Here is a 23,198-nt window from a genome sequence, read left to right as displayed (position 1 = left end):
GTGAAAATGACGGGAGAAAAAAGCAATCAAAAATGGCGTACACTGAGGAGCTGGGAGAAACGGCCTGAAATACGTTCTACAGCCGCTGGGCCGATAGACGCAATCGCGGCTGTAAGTTCAGGCAGGAGAAAACGCTGCCAAAGGGACAGGACGGTCAGCGAAATCCCCACAGCCATTGAGGCAGTAACAGGGAAACTGTAAATAAGCCGCAGCCACGGACCCCTTGAGACCGTTGCAGCGAAATTTTAAAAGCCGGGAACGAGTCGGGGAAGGCAGAGCAGCCCAGCAAATGAGAGTCGCTCAAAAGGTAGGAAGGAGAGCCGCAGCCGCAGGCTCGTAGAGGGGGAGATTTGAAGGAACCGCCTCAGAAAATTCCGAGGTAGTAACCAGGAAGGCGGCAATAAGGGTACTGAAAATAAAGGAGCTGCAGCCGCAGACTCCTGGAGTATGCGAGAGGCCGTAAAGGCACGAGAAAAGCGGTGGAGCAGAGCAGGGAGCTGCAGCCGCAAACTCCTGGTTAAAAGCTGCATCCGCCGCCTGAAGGAGAGGGAGCCGCCGCCGCGGTCTCTCTAAGGCGCCGTCAGGCTAGGTGCTGGGGAAAACACGGGCAAGTGAGAACCCCCCAAAGAAATTCCCCAGGAATAATCAAACAAGACAAGACAGGGAAGGAAATGTACAGTACTACAAACACAAAACTCCCACCCTGTCACACAAAAACACAAAAGACTTAGCTAGAAGCTACGCTATCAAGAATATCAAACTTGTTCGGTACGAAGGCAAGAATGAACTGGAGAGTGGGAGGGGCCTGACGGCCCTAGTCTTGACTTCAGAACATTCTTGCCTTCGGACGATAGGTGGAGCTATGTTACCCGCTTGATGGCAGTCCTCCTATGGAAAATATCAAGCTGCTCATCAAAATATCTACATTCATGATGGTGATCCTTACCCAGATATGAATTCAGGTCAACTATGTCACAAGCAAAATAGTCCAGCTCTGACTCTTAAGAACACTTTACAGAAAAACAAATGTGGGTTTTCCACTGAGTATAGATGCCACAAGCACCCATAATCAATTCCAACTTTCTGACAGGTAATACACCTGAATTTTACATTCACATTTTTAAATGTACACTTGACAAACCTCAGTTGTAAACCTAAAAATGTAATGTGTCAAGAGGCTTTTAGCAAAGAGCAAGTGACCCTTAAACATCTTGAAAGGGGTGCTGACTTAGCTGAAGGTACTGAGTAATTCCTATGCATCCAAGATTCAACTTACTGACTAAGGTCTAGGTTTCTCAAACAGCAGATGAAGTAGTAAAATTGTGTCTGAATTGTACAATTTCAAACTGCAGGCAGAGATTCATATGACCTAACACTCCACCACAGAAAAAAAAATGCCTCCACATAGATAATATGTTGTCTGGGAGAAGGGTTGTATGCTAACCTTTTTCCTGACATGACAGTTTTGTACATGTAGGAATCTTGTTTCATGGGAAAGCATTCCATCATGTGACATGAGCTCCCACCTTCAGTCTGAAGTAATTCAGTCCAGACATAGGTTTACCTCCTCAACGGCTGTTTATGAGCACCAGGACTGCTGCATGGACGACCCATGGAGCCAAAGGAAATGGAGGATAGGAGGACTTACCAGAAGGAACATGCCAGGAATGATGTATTCTGAGGATGTACACGCAAAGGTATATTTAAGTACTCTTTCCAGTTAAATTACATACTCTGTATTATAGAAGCATTTTTCCTAGCTATTCTGTATAGCACAAGCAATCTATAAAGAAATAAATCTGACAGCTTGCCTCATGTGCTAGAATCAAGTCTTCTTTTTCCTTCATTCTGTCTTCATATGCCAATAGAAGGGGAGATAAATATTTCACATCCAGCTAAAGAGGGGGAAAGGCCATTTCAATTGATTGAAGCATGTCAAAGCTATAAATATTATTTTAAAGAACTGAATGATGACTTTTAATCGGGTATTGCCTGCATAATTCCCGTGGACAAATCAAGATAGACAGAAGAAAACAGCCCCCCTTACCCACTCAATACTAAATTAACTAAAGTCTAAACAATAAGCAGATTATAAAATGATGAAGTGGAGAGGGTGTAGAATAATTTTGTGCCTGCTGGAAAAACCTAGCTGCAAACAAACTGAGGTGAAATGGTCATTCATTGCCAGTTACACAAAGTATTGACACATCCATCTGTTTGCTTGTGAAAGAAGTTGCCACAAAAGTATTTAAGCATCCTATTTTAAAAGATGCCTCTAAAAAGCAAAGCAAGTTATGCTCACAAAGTTTAAATTTCTCTAGCATTTACATAAGTATCCCTGAAGAACACTGCTTGAAGCATGTACACTTTGATTTCAAAGTTCAGTAGATCCATCTCATTTTTGCATACACAGAATGTTCCCCATTTCTCAATATACTTTATTGAGCCATTTGTAAACAGTGGCTACATAATTTTCACTTTTCTAGAGTGAAAGGCAGCACTGTGGATAGTTTAGGCCTGTGGGAACCATCACAAAATTGAAGCCATGTCAACAAAGCCAGTCACAAAATGGCATCTCAGGTCATCTATGATTTGCTGGTGATTTGAGGAGAAATGAAAATGGCAAGCAGCCAGAGTCTTGGCCAGCCCTTTGCAGTGTGCTCAATTGCCCTGTAAAAACAGTTGTTAAAACAGTTGCTCAGGGGAACAAGGAGCACAGAGCCTTGTGAATGACACACAGAGCAATCTAACATGTTGGAGACCAGTAGGAGCAAAGCTGGTGGAAGCTTTGGATGTGGATGTGGAAGCCACATCCAGCTGCCACTTGGAGACCTCATGGAGGGCAGACGCTGGCTGTGCTGGCAGGGTGTGGCAGAAGGAAAGAAAACATGTTTCCTTCCGCTACACCTTTTCCCAGCATACTGGCTGCCACGATGGAGGGCTGCGGGAGGGAGCCAAACAAAACCTGGATATTGCCTAAGTCCCCTGCCTCAGCACCTCCTCCAACACACCCTCAGAATGCCCCTTTTGCAGGCCTTCCACCACCTTCCCTTCCACCAAGCTGGGGTTTCCCAGCAGACCTACGGTTCAGCCGGGATGAGGGGCTTACACTGGTGTAGAGCCAGAGGTCTGCTATATCCACCTCACCTCAGCCCAGTGTAAATAACAGTTAGATTGCACCCACAGAAGTTCTGTTTACCATATCTCTGGAATGCCCTACTAAGGAGATTCATACAGACCCCACTTTATTTTCCTTCAGGAAAACTCTTAACGTCTTTTTTATTGTGATTTGCATTTGGGTGATTTTATTGTTAAACTTAAGAACAGTACTTCTGCGTTTTAATGTTGTTAATTGTTTTTACTATTATTTTAAACCTTGAATTTTAATATTATATTTTATTGGGAGTGTATACACCCTAAGAGGCAGGCTATACATGACCCTAGCACACATAAACTGAGCTGGGATTCTTGCAAGCAGAACAAACATAATTAAGTGGCCAGGCCAACTATTTTTATCCTGCTGATGCTACCCCAGTGCCACTTTGACAAAGAAATGTCACGAGCAACAGATGTGGGCTCTTTTTCAAGCACTTAGAGGAGGAGGAATGACAAAAATGTAGTAAGTAAAGCACACCATCTTGAAATGTCCATCAAAAACTCCTTTAGTAAACACTGATGATTTAATGTTGAATAAAATGCGTAAGGCTACAATCCTAACCTCACTTACCTGGAAATAAACCCCAGTGAATTCAATAGGACTTACTTCTGAGTACACATGGTTAGGATTACACTGTAACACACTAGGTACCACCTTCTTTTCAGCATGTCATTAAAGTGAAATAAGGTGTTTGGGATCTGCAGCCATATCACAACTACAAATGTGTCTCAGGTCATCAAGGTAACCAGAAATAAAGCTGTTCTACACAATTTTGATGCAGCTAGCAGTAAGCACACAACATACTGTAACTGAGAAATACTGATTTGCTACATACCAGCCATGGGGGTATTGGTTTTTTCATTGGCAGACTTCCAATTTTTAGACTCTAAGATAATAAAAACATATATTACGAGTTAATATTCAGATCCCCAACATTCTGTACAGTATGTTCAATAGTCTTTTTTTAAGATCTATTTTGTTCATCCTGCAAATAGGGTGAGAAAACTGAATATGGTTCCTCCAAAACACAGTCTGAAGTTAGCTTGTTAAAAAAATACAACCATAGTTAAAACGAACCATACTGTGTCAGGTCTGACTGACATGGCAGGCTGTGGTTAATCAAAAATGGAAGTGAAAACTCCTGAACTTCACCTCATGGCTGTGCTGAGAAGCAGGAAGCGTGTAAACCCTAGGCTAATTTTCATCATGCTAAACTATGGTTCAGCACAATTGGGCCACTGAGTACAGAACATTATACTCCTTAGTAAATATGCTTATTTTTCAACTGTAATAAACAGGGAAGGGTTCTCAGGCATAATGTCCAAGCAGTACAAAACTTTTCTTCTTAACAAGCTTAAGAGAAAACATTACCTCATTTGGTGAAATTGGTCTGTATTTAGCCTGGTAGCGACTCAATTCTGCATTTAGACGATGAACAGTCATTTTCAGACTGTCATTTTCATCCACCAGTTCCTGAGCCTGTTGTCTTAATAAAACCAATTCTGCAAGTTCCCCTACATAAAAAAATTAAAAGTGTAAATTAACTGTACATTAACTTGATGGTTGTCCAAGCTTCTTCTAAGTGTAACAGGAACTCATGATACTATATGATAAATAGCTGTTATAATTACAAAACATTATTTCTAATAAGCCTGCACACCTCAGGAAATACCAATGCAGGTGTAGTCCACCAGCTATGCATGGTGGTCTGCTAAGGGCTTGAAAAGCTCCTATTTTTGTTTCTAGCGTGGCACTAGCATGACAGCAGAGTTGTCAACACCTGGCTGGCCACAAAACAGGTGCGTCTCAAGCTGCAGAGGCCTGATTGTAATGATGAAGCATGCATAACATCTATTCTACATCAAGATCCAGAGGAATACACGGAAAAGTCTGTGCGTGCAACATGGAATCACAGGTCATTGAAAAGAAAATATAAGAACAGCCCTGATGGATCATACTTAAAGACCATCTAGTCCAGCATCCTGTTCTCATAGTGATCAACCAGATACCCGTGAAAAGCCTGCACGCAAGACCAGAGTGCAACAATCCTCTCCTCACTTGCGATTCCCAGTAATTGGCTCCAACAGTGGAGGTATAGCATAGAAACCATGACTGTCAGCTTTAACCTCTGTTTGTCTACACTTGCTTACAGTGATGCATTTAATAGCTTCCTTGACTCTATTCATTAACTACGCTGGCATCTTCTTGGCCTTGATGGTAGTTATCCTGCTCTCCCCAAGAATCCTGGAGATTTGTCCCTCTTGACTTTCCCTTTCAACTTTTTTTAACCAAGCCACATTTTTTACAAGTTTCTTCTTTTGTAGTAAAATATAACTGTGTTGGATTTTCTTGGTAATTCCCAATAACACATATGTTGAAATTGACAGCACTATGGTTACTGTCACAATTCATATATCTTGCACCAGGCCCTGGGCACCAGTTGCCTCCCTCTGGTCAATTCCATGACCAGTTGTTCTAGGGTACAATCATTTAAAGTGTCTAAAAGTTTTACCTCTTTCTCATCACTGGAACACACATATATCCAGTTTATTCAAGGATAAGTGAACTCGCCCATTATTACAGTATTTTCTTCTCCAAGTGTCTCCTTGATTTCATTCACCATTATATTGATACTCTCCTTTAAAACCAAGCATTCCAGCTCACCCACCTTGGAGGCTTCCTATAAGCTGTCTTCCTATCCAAATGCCTCTGGCACATTTGTCTAAAAATGTCAATGGTGCTTTGCCTCTTTGAACTACTTTAAACTGCAAAGCACATGCTTTGCATGCAGAAGGCCCCAGATTCAATGTCTGGTATCTCCAGTTTAAAAATATCAGGTAGCACATGATGTAAAAGGCCTCTGTGGGAGACCTTGGGAGACCCACTGCAAAGTGTTTGGTGAGATGGACAAATAGTCTGATCTACGATAGCGTAGTGTGCTGTGCAGACTCCTACATAAACTAAAAATGGCACACACCTTTAAGACTCCATGTTTCTATTGTTTAAAGGATGCCTTTGAAATTTAATTTCTACAATACAATACTAAACCTTAGAAGCAAATGGAACACGGTAACAAAATGTCCATTATGAACAGCGTTTGATGACTATGTTTTCATTTTTACTGCATCATCTCCATCTATCTTTAGTATGTAAAGGTTCAAAGGCAACCAAAATAACCTTCTTTGATGTGCTTCTAAGGGCCCTGTCCTGCAAAGACTTGAAGAACACGTTGGATCTGTGTGGATCTGAATGCCACATATGGTTCACAAGAATGCTTTCAGGTAAATCTAAGGGAAGGGAACCAGCTGAGGCTCTTGTTTTGGCATGAAGAACTCCCACAACCAATATAGATCTGCCCTCTTAGTAATAAGAAGCTGCACCTACCTCTACCAGCCATTAGGAAGAAGTCCATCCCTTCCATAGCAGGTACATGCCAAGTTTAGCTTGCACTGTTAAACCAGTTAGGTTTTTCCAGTGCAACTTCCCAGAGAACAGACAAACTGATGGCATATTCCAGAAGAAAGTAACAGGGCCATTCCAGACTAACTATGTTCTGCCTTGTGCTACAAGAGCATGAAGGAATCTTTCATGTGAATACATGTGTTCAGTTGAATATAAATGGGGGGGGACTTTGGGACAAATTCTCTAATTTTCCCATTAATCAGATTATGGCTCCCTGGGTTTAAAAAAAAACAGGTCCAGAACTGTTAGGTTAAACTTCTGCAACCTGTGCATCAAAGTAGTCTGTATGAATTAGACATTTTTTACATGATTGAGAAGTAAATGCTTTCTCCAATACTGATATTTTGTAATAGTTCTAGATATATCTTTCATTTTCAACTTAAATAAGAATTACCCAAATAATATTCTACCTGACAATCAAGTACGCTATATCCTGTCAGCCTTCAAAGGAATGTTCAATTTGTGTTGGATACATTAAATAATGACAAATGCAGATGGAATGGTTTAACAGTACTCCAGCGTATGTAAAATGAGAATCACAGTATTATTCTCTCACACTGACATACAAACCTTCACTGTGTGAACTCAGTGCAGTTTCTTTAAATCTTCTGTTGTTTTTTTCTAGTTTCTTAACTTTTAACTGGAGTTCCTTCACTAGTTGCTTTGTATCCTCAAGTTCTCTGAACAAGGTCTGATTTGCATCGTTCAAATGCCAGTTCTCTTCTCTCAGTTTCTGAAACTTTTCTCTAGGAAGAGCCATCTTTCCCTGCTTTCTGCAGACTGCTATATCTGAAATGGAATGGAATATCCATCAGGCACACAAAAACCAAACCACTTGATCAAAGGTTGCATTCCTAAGCTCATTTATATACAAGTAAGCATCATGGAAATGATCCATTCATTCCAAGGTAAATGCCTTTATAATGTAGGTATTCAGGATCTCCCCAAGCAGTTGTTTATCCTCATCCTAAACATTTCAGCTTCATTTTTGCTTATGATTGCAGGGGAAAAAAATCCAAATACACAGCCAACTCTTTGGATAGTATACAATTTTTAAAAGCCCATGAACTATACAACATGAAAAACCAAAACCAGTTAAAACAACATCAGAATAAAACTAGTAGAGACCAAGGTCTAAGAAGCACTCAGACATGTTTTAATCTGAAAAGCCTGGAAAAATAAAAATGTCTTCACCTGGCACCAAAAAGGCCACAACATAGGTGCTGGTTGAAAGCATTCCACAACCACAAAATCACCACTAAAAAGGCCCTCTCCTTAGTAGTCATCTGCCCTACCTCACTGGTGGAGACACCTAGAAAAGGAGGCCTGAAGATGCTTTAAGGGTTTGGGTATATGTTTCAAAAGTACATCCGAATGTATGAAAGCCCAATGGACTGAAGGCATCCAAAACATTAATAGCTGTAGAACTATTTGTACAGGGAGGATCCGTATTTTTAAAATAAATATTAAATAAAAACCTTATTTCAGCTACAATCCTGCATCTTCTCTGATTTTTTTAAAGTGGTAAACAGGCTATTCCGCAGAAAGGCTATTTCTCCCCTCTTCTGCAACAGCATGTTATAATAGCATGGAATATTGCACCATGGGCTGGCACTAAGAATCCATTTATTTTTTGTCAACTGGAAAAACCCAAAGTGGAAATTGGTTTTATATGATGCAGAGCTTTTCAGTTATTGGAAAAACATGCCATAAAAGGATTAACTAAATCTTCTAAATCTATCTGCCTAAGATGAATTGTCATTGTTCCTGTTGGAAAACAAGACATGAACATTTCAGAGAAAGCATATTAATTTATAGTTGTTTTTATCTTTGAATTCTGATGAAGTGTTATCTTTTGCGATGTAAATATATAAGCCCAACTTGCATGTAATTTGCAAGGATGAGCCACAAACCGCTTCAGGCTCAGATGCTCCCCACTGCCATGGCATAACCACAAAGGGGAATCTGGAACCTTCCGTTTCAGATTACCCACAGTTTAGTATTATGCCAGAACCCAAACAAACAATGGTGATCTTAACTATACCTATGGTTTTAAGTTGACTTGTTTCCAGGAACTATAGCGACAATTAATCACAGTTTGTCTAGGATTGGACAACATGCAAGCTGTGGTTCAAACTGTCCCTTGTGTCTCCATCATAACAAATTTATAATAATCTTAAAAAACAAACAGAGACTTAAGTACCTGGAGATGGTGGAGGCTTTCCATTCAATGAATTTTCAGTTGAGTTGTTTTCTTCCTAGCAGAAAAACAAAATAGTTTGATCTCATATCCTGTTAGAGCTTTCTTTTCTAAAAGGGGCTCTGCAGGGACTCCTGCATTAAAAAATGAATTTCTTACAGTTACAATTCATGTAACTTTTTAAAAAACTTGATTTTTACTGAAATGTTTTCTAGTAACAACAACAACTTAACAAAAACACAAGTAATGGACAGCATATGGAAGGAAAAAGGAATCAAGATAACCTTGACTTGTACATTGTTATGCAAGAGTTATTCTTTATTTGCATCTTCTTTAAACTTATCCCTCCTGTCTGCTGCTTTTTGGATATTCTACCACAGTAAATAGAAGACAGGAGAAACCATAAAAACAAGTAACAGAGGCTTGGGTCCTATGGTTCATATCCAAAGAAGTAACTTTCAATGTGCTGAAGGGTTTGGGCACATGGGGAGGTATTGTATGTTTGTTCTAATTTCTCCTCCTGTGAACAGAAGACTCCCATGCCATACTGCAAGCTACTCTTGAAATTCCATTTCAGCCTCCACCTAGAAAATGGGAATAATATTGGTCTGCCTGACAGGGTTGTTTCAAGAGAGAACAGACAATCCATTCCTTAATGAAATCAAAGTTAGTTTAATCCATGCAAAGTGCTACTCTAGATAGGTGCCATATTGATGGTGCAATGTTAAAATGTCAGGGTAGCACTCCAAATACCCACATTCAAATCTCCACTTCAATAATAATAGGAATAGCTATTAAATTTATATCCCACCCTTTCTCCCAGAAGGAGCCCAGGAGAGCAAAAAAATAAAACACTAACAGTTATAAATCTTCATAAGAACAAAACATATTTTAAAACATCATAAAAACAAACATCTTAAAAACAGTCTTAAACAATCTTTAAAAAAATCTTTAAAAACATCATTAAAACAATTCCAACACAGGTGTGAACTAGGATAAGGTCTCAACTTAAAAGGCTTGTTGAAAGAGGAAGGTATTCAGCAGGTGCTGAAAAGACAACCAAAATGGTGCCTGTTTAATATTGAAGTGAAGAAATTTCAAAGGCCCGATTCCTATGTTGCATGAAACAGACCTTCTAATGAGATGGTATCTGCAGGAGGCCCTCACCTGCAGAGCACAGAGATCAACTGGGTATATATATAAAGGTTAAGATGATCTTTCAGGTATCCTGGTCGCAAGCTGTGTAGGGCTTTTCAGATATGGACAGAGCATCCACCGCTTCCGCTGAAGTGTCCAGGTATCGTGTGAAGTACCTGGGTAGCTGGCAATTGCGACTGGAGGCAAATAGATCGACTGAGAAGACGCCGAACTGACACTGGAGAAAATGGAAAACGGTCGGATGAAGTTTCCATTCTCCCGGAAAGACCTGTTGTCTGCTGAGCCAGTCTGCTGTCACATTCCAAATCCCTCTGAGATGTTCTGCTTTCAGGGACTGTAGATGTTGTTCTGCCCAGTCGAAGATGAGGTAAGCTAGGTTCTGCAGAGGACGGGACCTGGTGCCCCCCTGTCTGTTCAAATGTGATTTTGCACACGTGTTGTCCGTTCGAATGAGAACATGGTCCAAAGGGAACAGAGACTGAAAATGAAGCACAGCTAAGTGGACAGCCTTTAGCTCCAACCAACTGATGCTCTGAGCCTGCTCTACTGCGGTCCAAACCCCCTGAACGAACTGAGAGTTGCAGTGGGCTCCCCAGCCGAGGAGACTGGCATCTGTGGTGATAACAGTCCTGCAGGGTTCTCTGAAGGGAGTGCCCTTGGTAAGATGTTGGACCCTCGTCCACCAGCAGAATGAAAGGCGCAGTGCGGGGCTCAAGGGAATTGTGTGATGATTTGAGCTGGCAATGTCCTGCTGAAACGGCAACAAAGCCCACTGAAGGTAGCGAGTATGGGCTCGAGCCCATGGCACAATATGGATGGTGGAGAGCAACATTCCGAGAGCCCTGGCTAGAAGCATGACGTCTGCGGTTGTTTGGTGCATCAGAGACCGCGCGATGTCTGTGATAGCAGATATGCGGTCTGGGGACAAGGACATTGTCGCCTGCAGGGTGTCCAACATCGCCCCTAGATGTTGTAGGCATTGGGTTGGTTGAAGATGGCTTTTGTCGAAGTTGACTAGCCAGCCGTAGGCCTTGGTATAGACTCTCGGGGCAGATGAGAGGCCGAACAGCATCGCTCGATATTGAAAATGCTGGGGGCCGAAAGCAAACCGAAGGAATTTTCTGTGGGCTATGCAAATGGGCACATGGAGATACGCTTGCTTTAGGTCGACAGAAGCCAGGAAGTCTCCTTCTTTGTCGGAAGGCAGAGCTGGGGTCCCAATCCCGGGGAGCTGGATCCCGGAGAGTTGGGAGAAGAGTATTCGGATGGATGGCAGAGGGAAGGGGGAGGAACTTCCCCCCTTTGGAGCGAAGACGAAACAGAGGAACTGCCAGTGATAAGGTCGCTTAGCGACGGGGAGCCTGAGCCCTCCCTGGACATTCTCACGCCTCCCCCTCTTTCAGGCTCAGAGCAAGCGGGGAAAGAGGGAGGGCTGCTCACAGCCGAAAAGCGGGGAGGCAGTTTACCATCAGCCCCTCCCCTATCCCCCATCCTGGAATCGGAAACTTCAGAAGAGGAGGGGGTGATGCTTCCCCCCTCACCGCGCACACGCAGACAGCTGAAAAGACAGGAGAGAAGGGGGGGAAGGCGGGCAGTACCTGAGGGGCAGTTAAGGAGGAGCGAAAGATTGCGCGCCCGTTTGGCCCCTTCTTAAAGAACAGGCGGGAAGAAGTCCCTTGCTCTGTCAACTTTCTCCCAATGCCGCAGGACCTGTATCCCTGTATTGCTTCATGAGAAAACGCAGTCTTTGTTTGGACATTACCCTAATAAAACACGAATTAACTACAGCCGTTGGTCTGGTTCCTGAGTCACATCCTGGGCCTGACATTCTTGTAGGCTTTCTGTAATTGAGTGGAGGGATTCCATTTTGAATCTGCGATACTTTACAAAACGGTTAATGAACTTGAGGTCCAATACCGCCCTCCATGACAGATCTCATTTGGGCACAGCAAACAGGAGGGAGTACACCCTTTCCGACCTCTCTGTTGTAGGGACTGGCTCTATTGCCGCTATGTCCAAGAGGTGATGTATGGCAGTCTGCATGATGCAGTGCATGGCTGGTGCCCTGGGACAAGGGGAGGGATGAAACTTGTCTGGAGGTGTTGCCCAAAACTCAATTGCATAGCCATAACAAAAAAGCTCTCTGATCCAGGCCACCTGAGTCAGACACAGCCAATGATCTCCAAACAGGAGCAGTCTACCCCCAACCGGTATTGCGTCAGTACTGTTTGTGCTGAGACCCTCCCCTATATGAGAACGTTGAGGTACCTCTGCGCCCTTGGTACTGACCTCTGCCCGGGAAGCGTCTGTTCCAGGTTCCCCTGAAGGGGTGGGAATCGTAATTTTGAAATTCGCGGCCTCGTCCCCCGGGCCACGTTCCTCGAAAGGGCTGGGTCGTGAGGTATGGGGTGAAACGTCGGAAAGGCCTGCGATCGACGTTCCTGACCGTGGCCAAGACAGGCTTTCGAGCATCCTTAGGGTCAACAAGCACAGCTTTTAGGGCTTCCTCGCCAAACAGAAAGGAGCCGGAATAAGGTGCCCTTGATAAATTAACTCTGGCTGTAGAGTCCGCTTGCCAGTGACGAAGCCAGAGGGTCCGTCGAGCGACTACCTGAGCTGCCATAGCTCGAGCTCCCAGCTGATTTCCATCCAGGGTGGCATCGGCCACAAATGCTGTCTTGTGCAGTTTAATCAGTGATCTCCTTAGAGCTACAGGATCTGGATTGGGATCATCTAAGAGGTCATCCAACCACATCATCGCTACCCTGGAAAAGATGGAAGCTGATGCAGAAGCTCTCATGGCGAAGGCAGTGGCCTCATGGTTTTTGCTTAAGGCAAAGTCCAGCCTCCGCTCAGTGGCGTCCTTTAAGTGGGACTCTCCTTCCTTCGGCAAGAGGGATCTAGAAACCAGACTGGAGATGGGATCGTCAATGCCAGGGACAGCTAGTTTGCTAGTAAATTCCGGAGCCAGGGAGTAAAGCTTGTCTGCAAGAGCGTTAAAACGGCGAGTTTGCAATGGGTGAGACCATTCTTCATAGGTCAGCTTAGCAATAGGGTCTGGTACCGGAAGATAGTGCTCCGCTGGTGTGGGAGATTTCAGGACTCTGGCCCCCTTAATTGTGGAAGTGGCAGCTACAGGTTGTGCAGATTGTAGACCAAGGGTGTTTAGTACTCTGCGAGCAAGGGGCTGATAATCGGAGGTATCAAATAGACGATATGAGTTATCTTCCACTTGCTCCGACTGGTCACTCCAGTCGTCACCTTCGGCTTGCATAGCATAAGGTGGGTCCTCCCCACAAGAGACGGTATCGACAAATCTGCCTCTGGAAATGTCAAAAGGGTTTGGAGAACATGATGGATCTGCCTCATTGTGAACATAGTGACCCAGATCATCAGGTAGTCTGCTAACCCTCTGCTGAGACGTGGCAGTGACTTGTGCCTGAGACTGTGTTTGAGAAAAGAACGACAGCATGTCTTGTAGTTGTGATAAAAACTCATGAGACAGCTGCAGCCCCGGTGTGGAAGATGGTTGTGCTTGCAAAGGCAAAGAGATGGACGGTTGAGCAGGCTGAGAAGAGGAATGTGCCCTCAGTGCTAATACAGGAGGAGGATGGCTGGCTGCTGGCTGGTCAGGAAAGCCTGCAAAATCCTCCTCGGAGGATGCGGTCGGAGAATTAAACAGAGATGTTAATGGTTGCTGGCCGGCCGTCTCAGACACTGGTACGGAAATGTAGCGTGCCCTCTTGGTTGATCCAAGGCTTGATATATGCTTAGTTTTGGCAACCGCTTTGACGTGCTTATGCTTGGCCGCCTTAGATTGTTTAGGCTTGGTTGCCTGAGTTGTCGCTGGCTGTTCCGCCATCATATATTCCAAAGGGGTTCAGTACACGGCCACGGGTGGGGCAGAATGTAGACCCAAACAGGCTCAGTACACGGCCACGGATGGGGCAGAATGCACTGGCGCAGATGGCGAGGTACACGGCCACGGATGGGGCAGAATGTACCGAATTAACAGGTTTGGTACACGGGCACGGATGGGGCAGAATGTACAGTTCAAACAGGTTTTGTATAGTATCAACAGCCTTGGTACACGGCCACGAGTGGGGCAGAATGTACAGTTCAAACAGGTTTTGTATAGTATCAACAGCCTTGGTACAAGGCCACGGATGGGGCAGAATGTACAGTTGAAATAGCCTGATACACGGCCACGGATGGGGCAGGATGTACAGTTCAAGCAGTCTTGATGAGACAGTCACAGATGATAATGGACTGGATCAAATAGTTGCAAGAGGCAGCATCAGTAGTAGATTAGTAGAGGAACCTGTGTAAAGGATCCTATCCGCAGCACACACACCAGGGGAGATTGCGCTGTGAAGCAGACTTAAAGCCTTTGGATCTGCTATCCACAGCCCTTGTAAGCTAGACCCCCTTATCAGTACTGCTAGTCTAAACAGAAAGAGTGGGAAAATAAGGGCAAACAAAATGGCGCCCGTGAAAAGAGCGGGGAAAAAAATGGCGGAGTTACGAGGAAGGAGCAATGGCAGACACTGAGGGGCACCAGCAAGGTGACAGGAAAAGTAAATGTGAGAGAACGGTCTGAAACACGTGCTACAGCCGCGGGGCTGAGAGATGCAATTGCTGCGTTAAAAGCCGGGGAGGGGTAACTCTGTGAGGAGGACGGCCGGCGAAATCCCCGTAGCCATTGGGGCAGTAACAGGGAAAAATGCAAACAAGCTGCAGCCGCAGCCTGTATAGACCGTCGCGGCGAGATTTTAAAGCCGCGGAACGAGTCGGGGGAGGCAGAGCAGCCAACTAATAGGAGCCGCTCTGGAAAGGAAGGAGAGACGCAGCCGCAGGCTCTCGGAGAGGGAAGCTTAGAAGGAGCCGCCTCAAAGAAAACAGCCGCGGTAGTAACTGGGCAAGCGGCAACCCAACGGACAAAAGGGGACGCAGCAGCAGGCTCCTGGGGTAGGCTAGATGCCGTAACGGCACGAAAAAAGCGGCGGAGCAGAAAAGAAGCTGCAGCCGCAAGCTTCTTGTTAAAGGCTGCGTCTGCCGCCTGAGGAAGAGAGAACCGCAGCTGCAGTCTCTCTAAGTCGCCGTTAGGCTACTTACTGGGGAAGAAACACAGTCAAGGGAGAACCCCCCAAATAAATTCCCCAGGAAGAATAAGCCGTTTTAAAAAACAAAAACGTTTAAGGGAAGACAGAGGGAAGGAAACAGCAAGACTACACACACAAACCTCCCACCCTGTCACACAAACACGCAAAAAACTTATCTAGAAGCTACGCTATCAATAATTTCAAACTTCTCGGTACGAAGGCAAGAATGAACTGGAGAGTGGGAGGGGCCTGACGCCCCTAGTCTTGACTTCAAAACATTCTTGCCTTCGGACGATAGGTGGAGCTATAACCCACTTGATGGCCGTCCTCCTATGGAAAATAGATACAACAGAGAGACCCTTAGCTGCACTTTAAAAAAAACATAATGCAAGTACCTTTATATGTAGCCTACCTTAAAATTCACTCCACGGGATTCAATTTCTGTAATAGAAGACAGAAGTTATTACATATGAAGTACAGCAGATCAAATTTCAAAAATCCTCCCCAATGAGCCATAAGATCCTATAATTTCCCTCAATTTTCAATATATTGCTATTTGGCTGGGAGAAATGAGACCTTTTATATGCCTCACCCATTTGGTATTCCTTGTATTTGATGGCAGTAACTCCACTGAACATTGAGATATTGGAATATAAGTTGATGTGCCATGTACATTCAGAACACCACTCTACTTTTCGAATTACAAATCAGCTTGGGCCCCAGCCCTTTTTTCAAGGGGCCTAGAAAAGAGGCAACACAAGCTACATCATGATATATCCCTTGAATACTGAGATACCACAGTAAGAACTGATATGACCATTCTGAAAACCAGTCTAAGTTTTAGGTTCAAGCCTTGGATTGACATCTGTACTCATTTTCAAGGGGAACAGGAAATATGAAAAACACACTAACGGCATTTCAATGTCACAATAAGCCATGGTGATTTGAGTCTATCAGTTAAATCTGTGGTTCAGAGTAGTCGAGATATAGAATATTAGGGAGTCCATTGGAGAGGGAACGAAAAGGAAAATGGAGTACAAAGCAAGAGAGGGAATTGATCTTACAGCTTATAGTAAAGATCCTGGAGGAGGGAGATTAGAGTTCAGAAGATGTGTGCCATGAGGTTAAAAGACTCTCCTGTATATTATGCAGGGATTTTTCAGAAGGAGAAGGAAGGGAATAGCACATTATTTCCCCCTTTTCACTCTCTGGTGTGTGTTTTCCCACTATATAGCTACAAACTGCTTAGGCTGGGGGTTAGCAGCCCACCAGAGCTATATAGCACAGCAGGGGAAAGTGTGGGCAGGGCAGAGAGATGAGGGGAAAAGGGTGTCTTATCCCTTCCCTCTGCCCCCGAGGCCTGAACAGTACTACAAGGCTACTGTTCTGGGCGGGCTGCAGCCCTGAACAGGCACACTCCTCATACAGGTGGGGAGCATTTTGTTCTCTGCAGCATTTTGTTGCAAGCCCCATTTGCTCAGGCATGATTTTGGAAAGTGAATTACTCTGGGGGGAAAATATATATTTAAAATGAGGTATCACAGCATTTCATCTCAAGATAGAAAAGCAACTTTACCTTCCACCTGAACATTTGGACGAATGAGACATGTAGGTTCACAGAGAAGAGAATTATCTTCCTCGCCATCGACACTAGAAGATACTGGGAGATTTTCCTAAGTAAAAATATTGCAATATAATCTATCAATCCAGAGTTCATCTTAGACATAGCCTGCATATTTGGGGACATGAATACATGTAATTCACTGAAACAACTGACTGCCCTACCAACTCCTTCCCCACCCCCACCCCCATTGACATGGGGACAGTGTAGGCAGTACCACAAGGATTATCCAAAAGGACTAGTATGCCTTGCCTAGAAGGATCCCCCTGACCCATTGGCTGGATGTAGTTTGCACCCAGATTTTATCCCGTCCTTTGGGTTCCCTCCTGCCCATGTGCAATTCAGCAGGGAACAGCTGAAAGGTAACAGGATTCCAGTGTTGTGCAGAGTGTGCAACTGCCTGTCTTTCCTCTACAAGAGAATCTGCTGCAAGAAGATCAAAGAAAAGCGGGAAATGTCTCAGCAGAGAGGTAGATTTGTATTACTTGCAAATATGCAGAAATCATGCATGCAACTGCACATGTGACATTTCCAGGGTGCAATCACATTCTGAAGGCTGAAGTTTTGAATAGCTCTAAGGCAGAGCTTTTACTTCAGGTTTGTACTGAAATTATTTGCATGGGCTCCTCTGGTAGAAAGGGTGAGAATATAAATTGAATAAAATAAAAAAATAAAGACTTTGGCTAAGATTACTGGCACAGCAATCCAATTTGGAGGCCGGCAGGAGCAAAGCTGGCAGAGATAGAGCTAGCAGAAGGAGCCGCCATCCCTTCTGTATAGTGTGCCTATGTGATTATATATGTATGCAATTGCATGTTTATTTTAAGACAGTATGATTTTGTATAAGAGACTGGCCCTGCCCGCTACTGGAATGCAGCCTCTGACAGCTTTCGAGCAAGGTAATGGCAGCCCTCAACTCAAAAAAGGTTCCACATCCTTGCCTAGATATTTGCCTATGCACAGGAAGTACTGTGCGTTGGATAGCTGAGACGTTCATCAGTAATGCCACTGACAAAGCTACACATGGACTGCATTGCCTAACTGAGCTTCTGTTTCTTGCCCATCTTAGGGTGAAACAGAAACCAAGACCCAGATTAAACCTGTCATCTGATTAAAGACATTTTAGTTGATTAATTATATTTTAATTAATTGGTGTAAACTGGCATATGAACTAAAACAATCGTTTTCAAGAAAAACTGCTCTCTTTTTAAGGCACACAGATTTAGATAATCTCTTTCACAGCATGTTTTCTGATAACTGGAAACCAGTAACTAGTATAATAGAAAACAAATCTGCACTTAGAGCCTTACCGGCTGATAAAAAATAATTGATTCCCAGTTCTATAGTAGCATTAGTCCAGCTTCAGTTCCTATGGTGCAAAACCCCATCCTATCATGATGCATGCAACTTAATGCAGAAGGAGAACCTATTTATCATTTGAAAAAACATCTGGGGAGATACAGGCCGGTTGCTGCTGCAATAATGTTTCACAGTAGGCCCCATTTTAGAAGTGCTATTGCCTCCCACGTGAGAAACAAAAGGGGGAAAGTGTCTACTAAGATGACACCTGCAGTTCTTAACAAGTACTTGTAATACAGATATATTTCAATATACTGCTCAATTAACTAGGAGCCCCTTTTTAGTTGATCAAAAGGTTTTAAATTGATCAATCATTCTTACTTGATTAATCCACTAACCCATGTTGGTACACTTATCCATTACATAAATAAAGCATGGAAATTTGTAGCAATTTATGATACCCTTCTAATAAAACCCACAGGATTGAACAGAGCATATCTTTCAATCGGATTGTGCTAACTCCTCTTACTGTTAGCACTGTGCTAGTACCTACTTTCTATATTCTCTCCTCTTTGTTAAACCATCTCTTCTTAAGGGCCAATCTAGGAGTTGAGAAAAACACACTGACCTTGAGGATATCACTTCAGAATGCAGGCAGAGGGACACTCCCTCATATACAATTATCTCTGTGTGTAGAAAGCTACCCTATCAAGGAGCAGGTTGGACTAGAACCCTTTTCTCTATCATGTTAGCTTTCCAGATTCAGTAAATCGTTCAGTACTCTACCAGCCCTACTGGGAGTAAGGGTGGGATATAAATCTAATAAATAAATAAATAATAAAATAAAGTGGGAGAGACTCAGAAGGGCTGAGTCGCAATCTTTTTCTGAACATGTCATTCATCCTTTAGTTTCCACTCCTGAACTTTATTTCAAAGGGTTCTTATTAATTTCAGCAGGACTAATACTTAGTGAAGGATTTCAAAAGTTGGCCTTCCTGCTTTTCTCTGCCTCACCTAAGGACATTTTCCATCTCCTTACATAAACACTGTGTTTTATTCCATGCTCCCCATCCCCATTCCTTTTTCTTTCTCCTGCAATGCTTTTTTGTCCACTTAATTTTACATTTCATTTGGTACAGCACTCTAACCTATTGTGGCAATGGACTGTTATAAACTGACACCACAAAGAAAAAAATCAATGAGAATCAGAGGCAGAGACTATTCCCAACAGATTGCTTTATGAATCATAGTGTCTGTCTCATTACTGTGGCATTGTAGCTTTCATTATATTTTGCAGAAATGGTATTGCTAGGCTAGTTTCAAAAATAGCTTTTACAACCAAGTAAACCAATGAGTGCTGAGCAGGTAAGATATTTCAGGCAGTCTGGCTGTAAACTCTCTGGGTCTGGATTCCCAGTATGGTGCTCAGCCTACTCACCGATTCTGCTCATAAAAACTTCATTACATTCATCCTCCCAAGATCATTTTAGAACTATCTGGTGAAGGAACAGCTCTTGGCTTCTTATTTAAGCGTTCATACAAAGGGTTGGTTCAGATGAAATACCAAAGCATGGCTAGTGCTCACAGTTGTTTAGATTCCAAACCATAATTTGTGTTCCAGATATAAAGGCAAATATTAGATGAGTGCATAGATCATGCACTTTCCCTCTTCCCCTTACAACTTACAGTAGGCAAACTATGGTGCAGAACTGCTGGCTATTCTTTCATTTTCAATCTTCTCATCAGTGTATAACTTAATTATTGTTACTATTGTGCATACCTCTTTAGACAGAGTGACTGCTGAAAGTATTATTAATTCAGACCCAACCCCTAACCACAGTTTGCAAAGCCACCTCAAATCATGAATTCCAATTGTGGTTTACTGGCTGATCACAAAACAGTATAGATGGTATTCAATGCTAGTCCTACTCAAAGTACACCCACTGAAGTTAATGGACATGACCAATTTAGCTTCATTAATTTCAGTGGGTTTACTCTGAGTGGGGCTTAGTTGAATAAAACCCTCTATCATTTCAATTATCACTACAAACCATAGTTAAGCTACCTGAACCACGGTTTGCTATGCCTGAATTGAGCCAAACAGTACTTTGTGCTTGGCAGCTTTAATTTCTACTTGAGTTCAGCATGGAAATTTTGATAGCTGCTGCAGGATCTCTGGACAGTGAACTTGAGTACTCTTATTTATATATGCAAACCTTGGAAGTGTTCATGCTATATTAACCAATAGCAAGTACACCCACACAGTGAGCTAAAATTTGAAGAAAATGGATTACACAATTTTCTAATGGTCATTTAGGTTGGTTAACCTGATGTACATCTGCCAGTTTGAAGATTCCAATTACCTTAATCATTATAATATAGTTGGTATTGTCAACCAGCCATCAAGTACTGATGTTGTGATATATATCTATTAAAAATCACTGTATTCCATCTTGGTGATGATCTTGTTGTTGTTATGTGCCTTCAAGTCGATTACGACTTATGGCGACTCTATGAATCAGAGACTTCCAATAGCATCTGTCATGAACCACCCTGTTCAGATGATCTAGTTCTTTTTAATTTTAAGCTTGATCTTTAAATTTTGTTATCTTTACAAAAGGTATAGAAACAGCATCCCCTAATGGTCACAACCATAACATCTTTTAATTGATAGCAAGTTGGTCACAACTGGAAAATGTCAATTTACATGCGAGATGAAGGGTTGTAGTCAACTAAGTCCTACTCAAAGTAGACCCGCTAAAATTAATGAACCTAAGTTAGTCAAGTCCATAAGTTCAGTGAGTCTACACTGTGTAGGACTAGCACTGAATAACACCCGAAAAGTTGGGATCAGGAAGTACAAAAGGTGTGAAGAAAAACCACATCACTGTCAGTTACACATGTAACAATAAAGGATGTGATAATAATAAAACTTCACAAGTGATTACAAGAATTTATAATTCTTACAATTGGATTCAGATAGCTGGCAGAAGCATACACTCCAAAGCTCACCTGTTTAATTTTGTGTGGAACAGCATAGCAAGCTTCACTACTAATGCTTTCTTTTTTATGAATAACCTGACAGTTTGGATCTGGTTCCTTCTCTGTTTCTGAAGGATATGTATCCATGTCTTCATCCTCACAGCAACTGCCTGATACTTCCAAAGACTGCACAACACTCCTGTCATCACCATCACTCTTCCAGTGTGGACTGCAAGCAGAAAGCACATTAATTCATATGAGCCACATATTGTCTCATGTCTCCAAAATCGTACTTCTTAGCAACATGGGAAGTTCCAAAAAGAAAAGAAAAATCTTATCCAACTATCTGCTGAAAAGTAGGGCTTTTATCTAACTAAACATTTTTTGCTCCAGAGACTGACTTGCTAAAGCAGAGATTAGCTTTGAGAGTATTTAATAAATAAGACTTAATAATATTCAAAATGATATTCAAGGCTTTACTTGAATTATAAAGCAAATTATTTACTTTTAATTATTTTGCCATCAGGACTAAGCAGGACTTCATTATACCAGAGACCTAATTACTATCAAATGTTTAAGCCCACATTTTTAATCCATGATTTATAAATGTGAACAATGAAAACAGGATTGTGTTCAACTTTAAATAAAAAGGTATCTTGCAGGCTGGTGTACTTACCTGTGATGCTTGTATAACATTACTGTAACTACTGTATAGAACCATCTTTTAGGATGCTGTGCGTGCGTGCGCGCGCGTGTTTACAACTTATGGCTACCCTATGAATCAGTGACCTCCAGCAGCATATGTTGTAAACCACCCTGTTCAGATCTTGTGAGCTAAGCTCTGTTGCTTCCTTTATGGAATCAATCCATCTCTTGTTTGGTCCTCCTCTTTTTCTACTCCCTTGTTTTTCCCAGCATTACAGTAGGGCCCCACTTCTCGGTGCCCCACCTTTTGGTGTTCTGCTAATACGGCGCCAGCAGGGCAATCAGCTGGAGGGGGGGCTGGAGCTCCCCGCACTCCAGCTGATTGCGCCGGAGGAGGGGAAGATGAGCTGTATTGAATGCTTCCAGTCTGTGGGCCATTTTTTTATTTTCCATATTTGCTGACAAATTTTTCTCAACATTTGAACAGATTCAGACTTAGTAACTTGTAGCAACTCTATTGGTATGCCATCTGTTCCTGATTATTTGTTTCTTTCAAGTATTTTAAGTACAGCTTTCACCTCACATTCTAAAATGTCTGGTTCTTCTTCATACGGTTCCTCCGTGAATGAATCTGTCATCCTTGCATCTCTTTTATAGAATTCTTCAGTGTATTGCTTCCAACTTCCTTTTATTTTATCTTGGTCAATCAGTGTGTTCCCCTGTTGATTCTTCAACATTCCTACTCTTGGTTTGAATTTCCCTTTGATTTCTTTAATCTTCTGGAATAGGGCTCTTGTTCTACCCTTTTTATTATCCTCTTCTATTTCTGTACAATAATTATTGTAGTAGTTCTCTTTGTATGTATGTTTGTATGTATGAGTCACTATATTATTGCATTTAGGGTTCTAACAGTGTTTCTCTTTTTGCTTTCCTTATAACCATTTTAAGAGTTTCGTCAGTCATCCATTGAGGTCTTTCTTTCTTTTTAATTAGAGGTATTGTCTTTTTGCATTCTTCTCCGATAATGTCTCTGACTTCAATCCATAGTCCTTCTGGTTCTCTATCAGCTAGGTTTAAAGCCTCAAATCTGTTCTTTATTTGATCTTTAAATTCTTCTGAGATGTTGTTTACAAGAATACCCCGCTATACGGACCTTCACTTTAAGGACACTCGTGAGTACAGACATACTTACAGTAGCACCATTCCCGTTTACGTACGTTTGCTTCGCAAGAACGGACATTTAACCTTTGGTTGTGGCTCTTTCGGTGCGTGGGGGCAGGGGCATCACTACCGGGATGCGGAGGGTGCGGACCGCACCCAGGTGACACCCTGAGGGGGTGACACCCAGAGCCGCCCCACCCTGCGCCGTTGCCCGGCAAAGGAGCTGAGAAGCGCTCCTGGTCGGCACAGCCAACTCCTCCTCGGAGGCGGGCGGGCAAGACTGAAAGCAGGCGCCCGCTCGCTGGTGGTGAAGCTGGGACAGGCTTCCACCGCCAGCCTAGAGCGTGTGGTGAGTGCGTGTGCACGCGCGCACACACAAAACCAGCCACCCCCGTCCATGCACCTGGGAGG

The 23,198-nt window shown here is 43.0% G+C and overlaps 1 protein-coding gene across 2 annotated transcripts in view; it reads right to left on the bottom strand.

Annotated features, from left to right (window-relative positions):
• Window positions 1-23,198, bottom strand: part of CEP89 (centrosomal protein 89) — a 104,336-nt gene that overhangs the window by 67,542 nt on the left and 13,596 nt on the right. For both annotated transcript variants that reach the window (XM_061594048.1, XM_061594049.1), the window contains 8 exons: window positions 21,012-21,210; window positions 16,656-16,752; window positions 15,492-15,520; window positions 8,823-8,877; window positions 7,190-7,408; window positions 4,529-4,671; window positions 3,993-4,043; window positions 1,812-1,895 (listed from right to left, as the gene is read on the bottom strand). In XM_061594048.1, coding sequence (XP_061450032.1) covers window positions 1,812-1,895; window positions 3,993-4,043; window positions 4,529-4,671; window positions 7,190-7,408; window positions 8,823-8,877; window positions 15,492-15,520; window positions 16,656-16,752; window positions 21,012-21,210 — 877 coding nt within the window. The remainder of the gene's footprint in view (window positions 1-1,811; window positions 1,896-3,992; window positions 4,044-4,528; window positions 4,672-7,189; window positions 7,409-8,822; window positions 8,878-15,491; window positions 15,521-16,655; window positions 16,753-21,011; window positions 21,211-23,198) is intronic.

Source organism: Rhineura floridana, chromosome 13 (assembly GCF_030035675.1).
Source record: "Rhineura floridana isolate rRhiFlo1 chromosome 13, rRhiFlo1.hap2, whole genome shotgun sequence".
In the NCBI taxonomy this organism is placed as follows: Eukaryota; Metazoa; Chordata; class Lepidosauria; order Squamata; family Rhineuridae; genus Rhineura; species Rhineura floridana.
The sequence above is the reverse complement of the archived record's forward strand: the minus strand, read 5'-3'. Positions and strand labels throughout refer to the sequence as shown.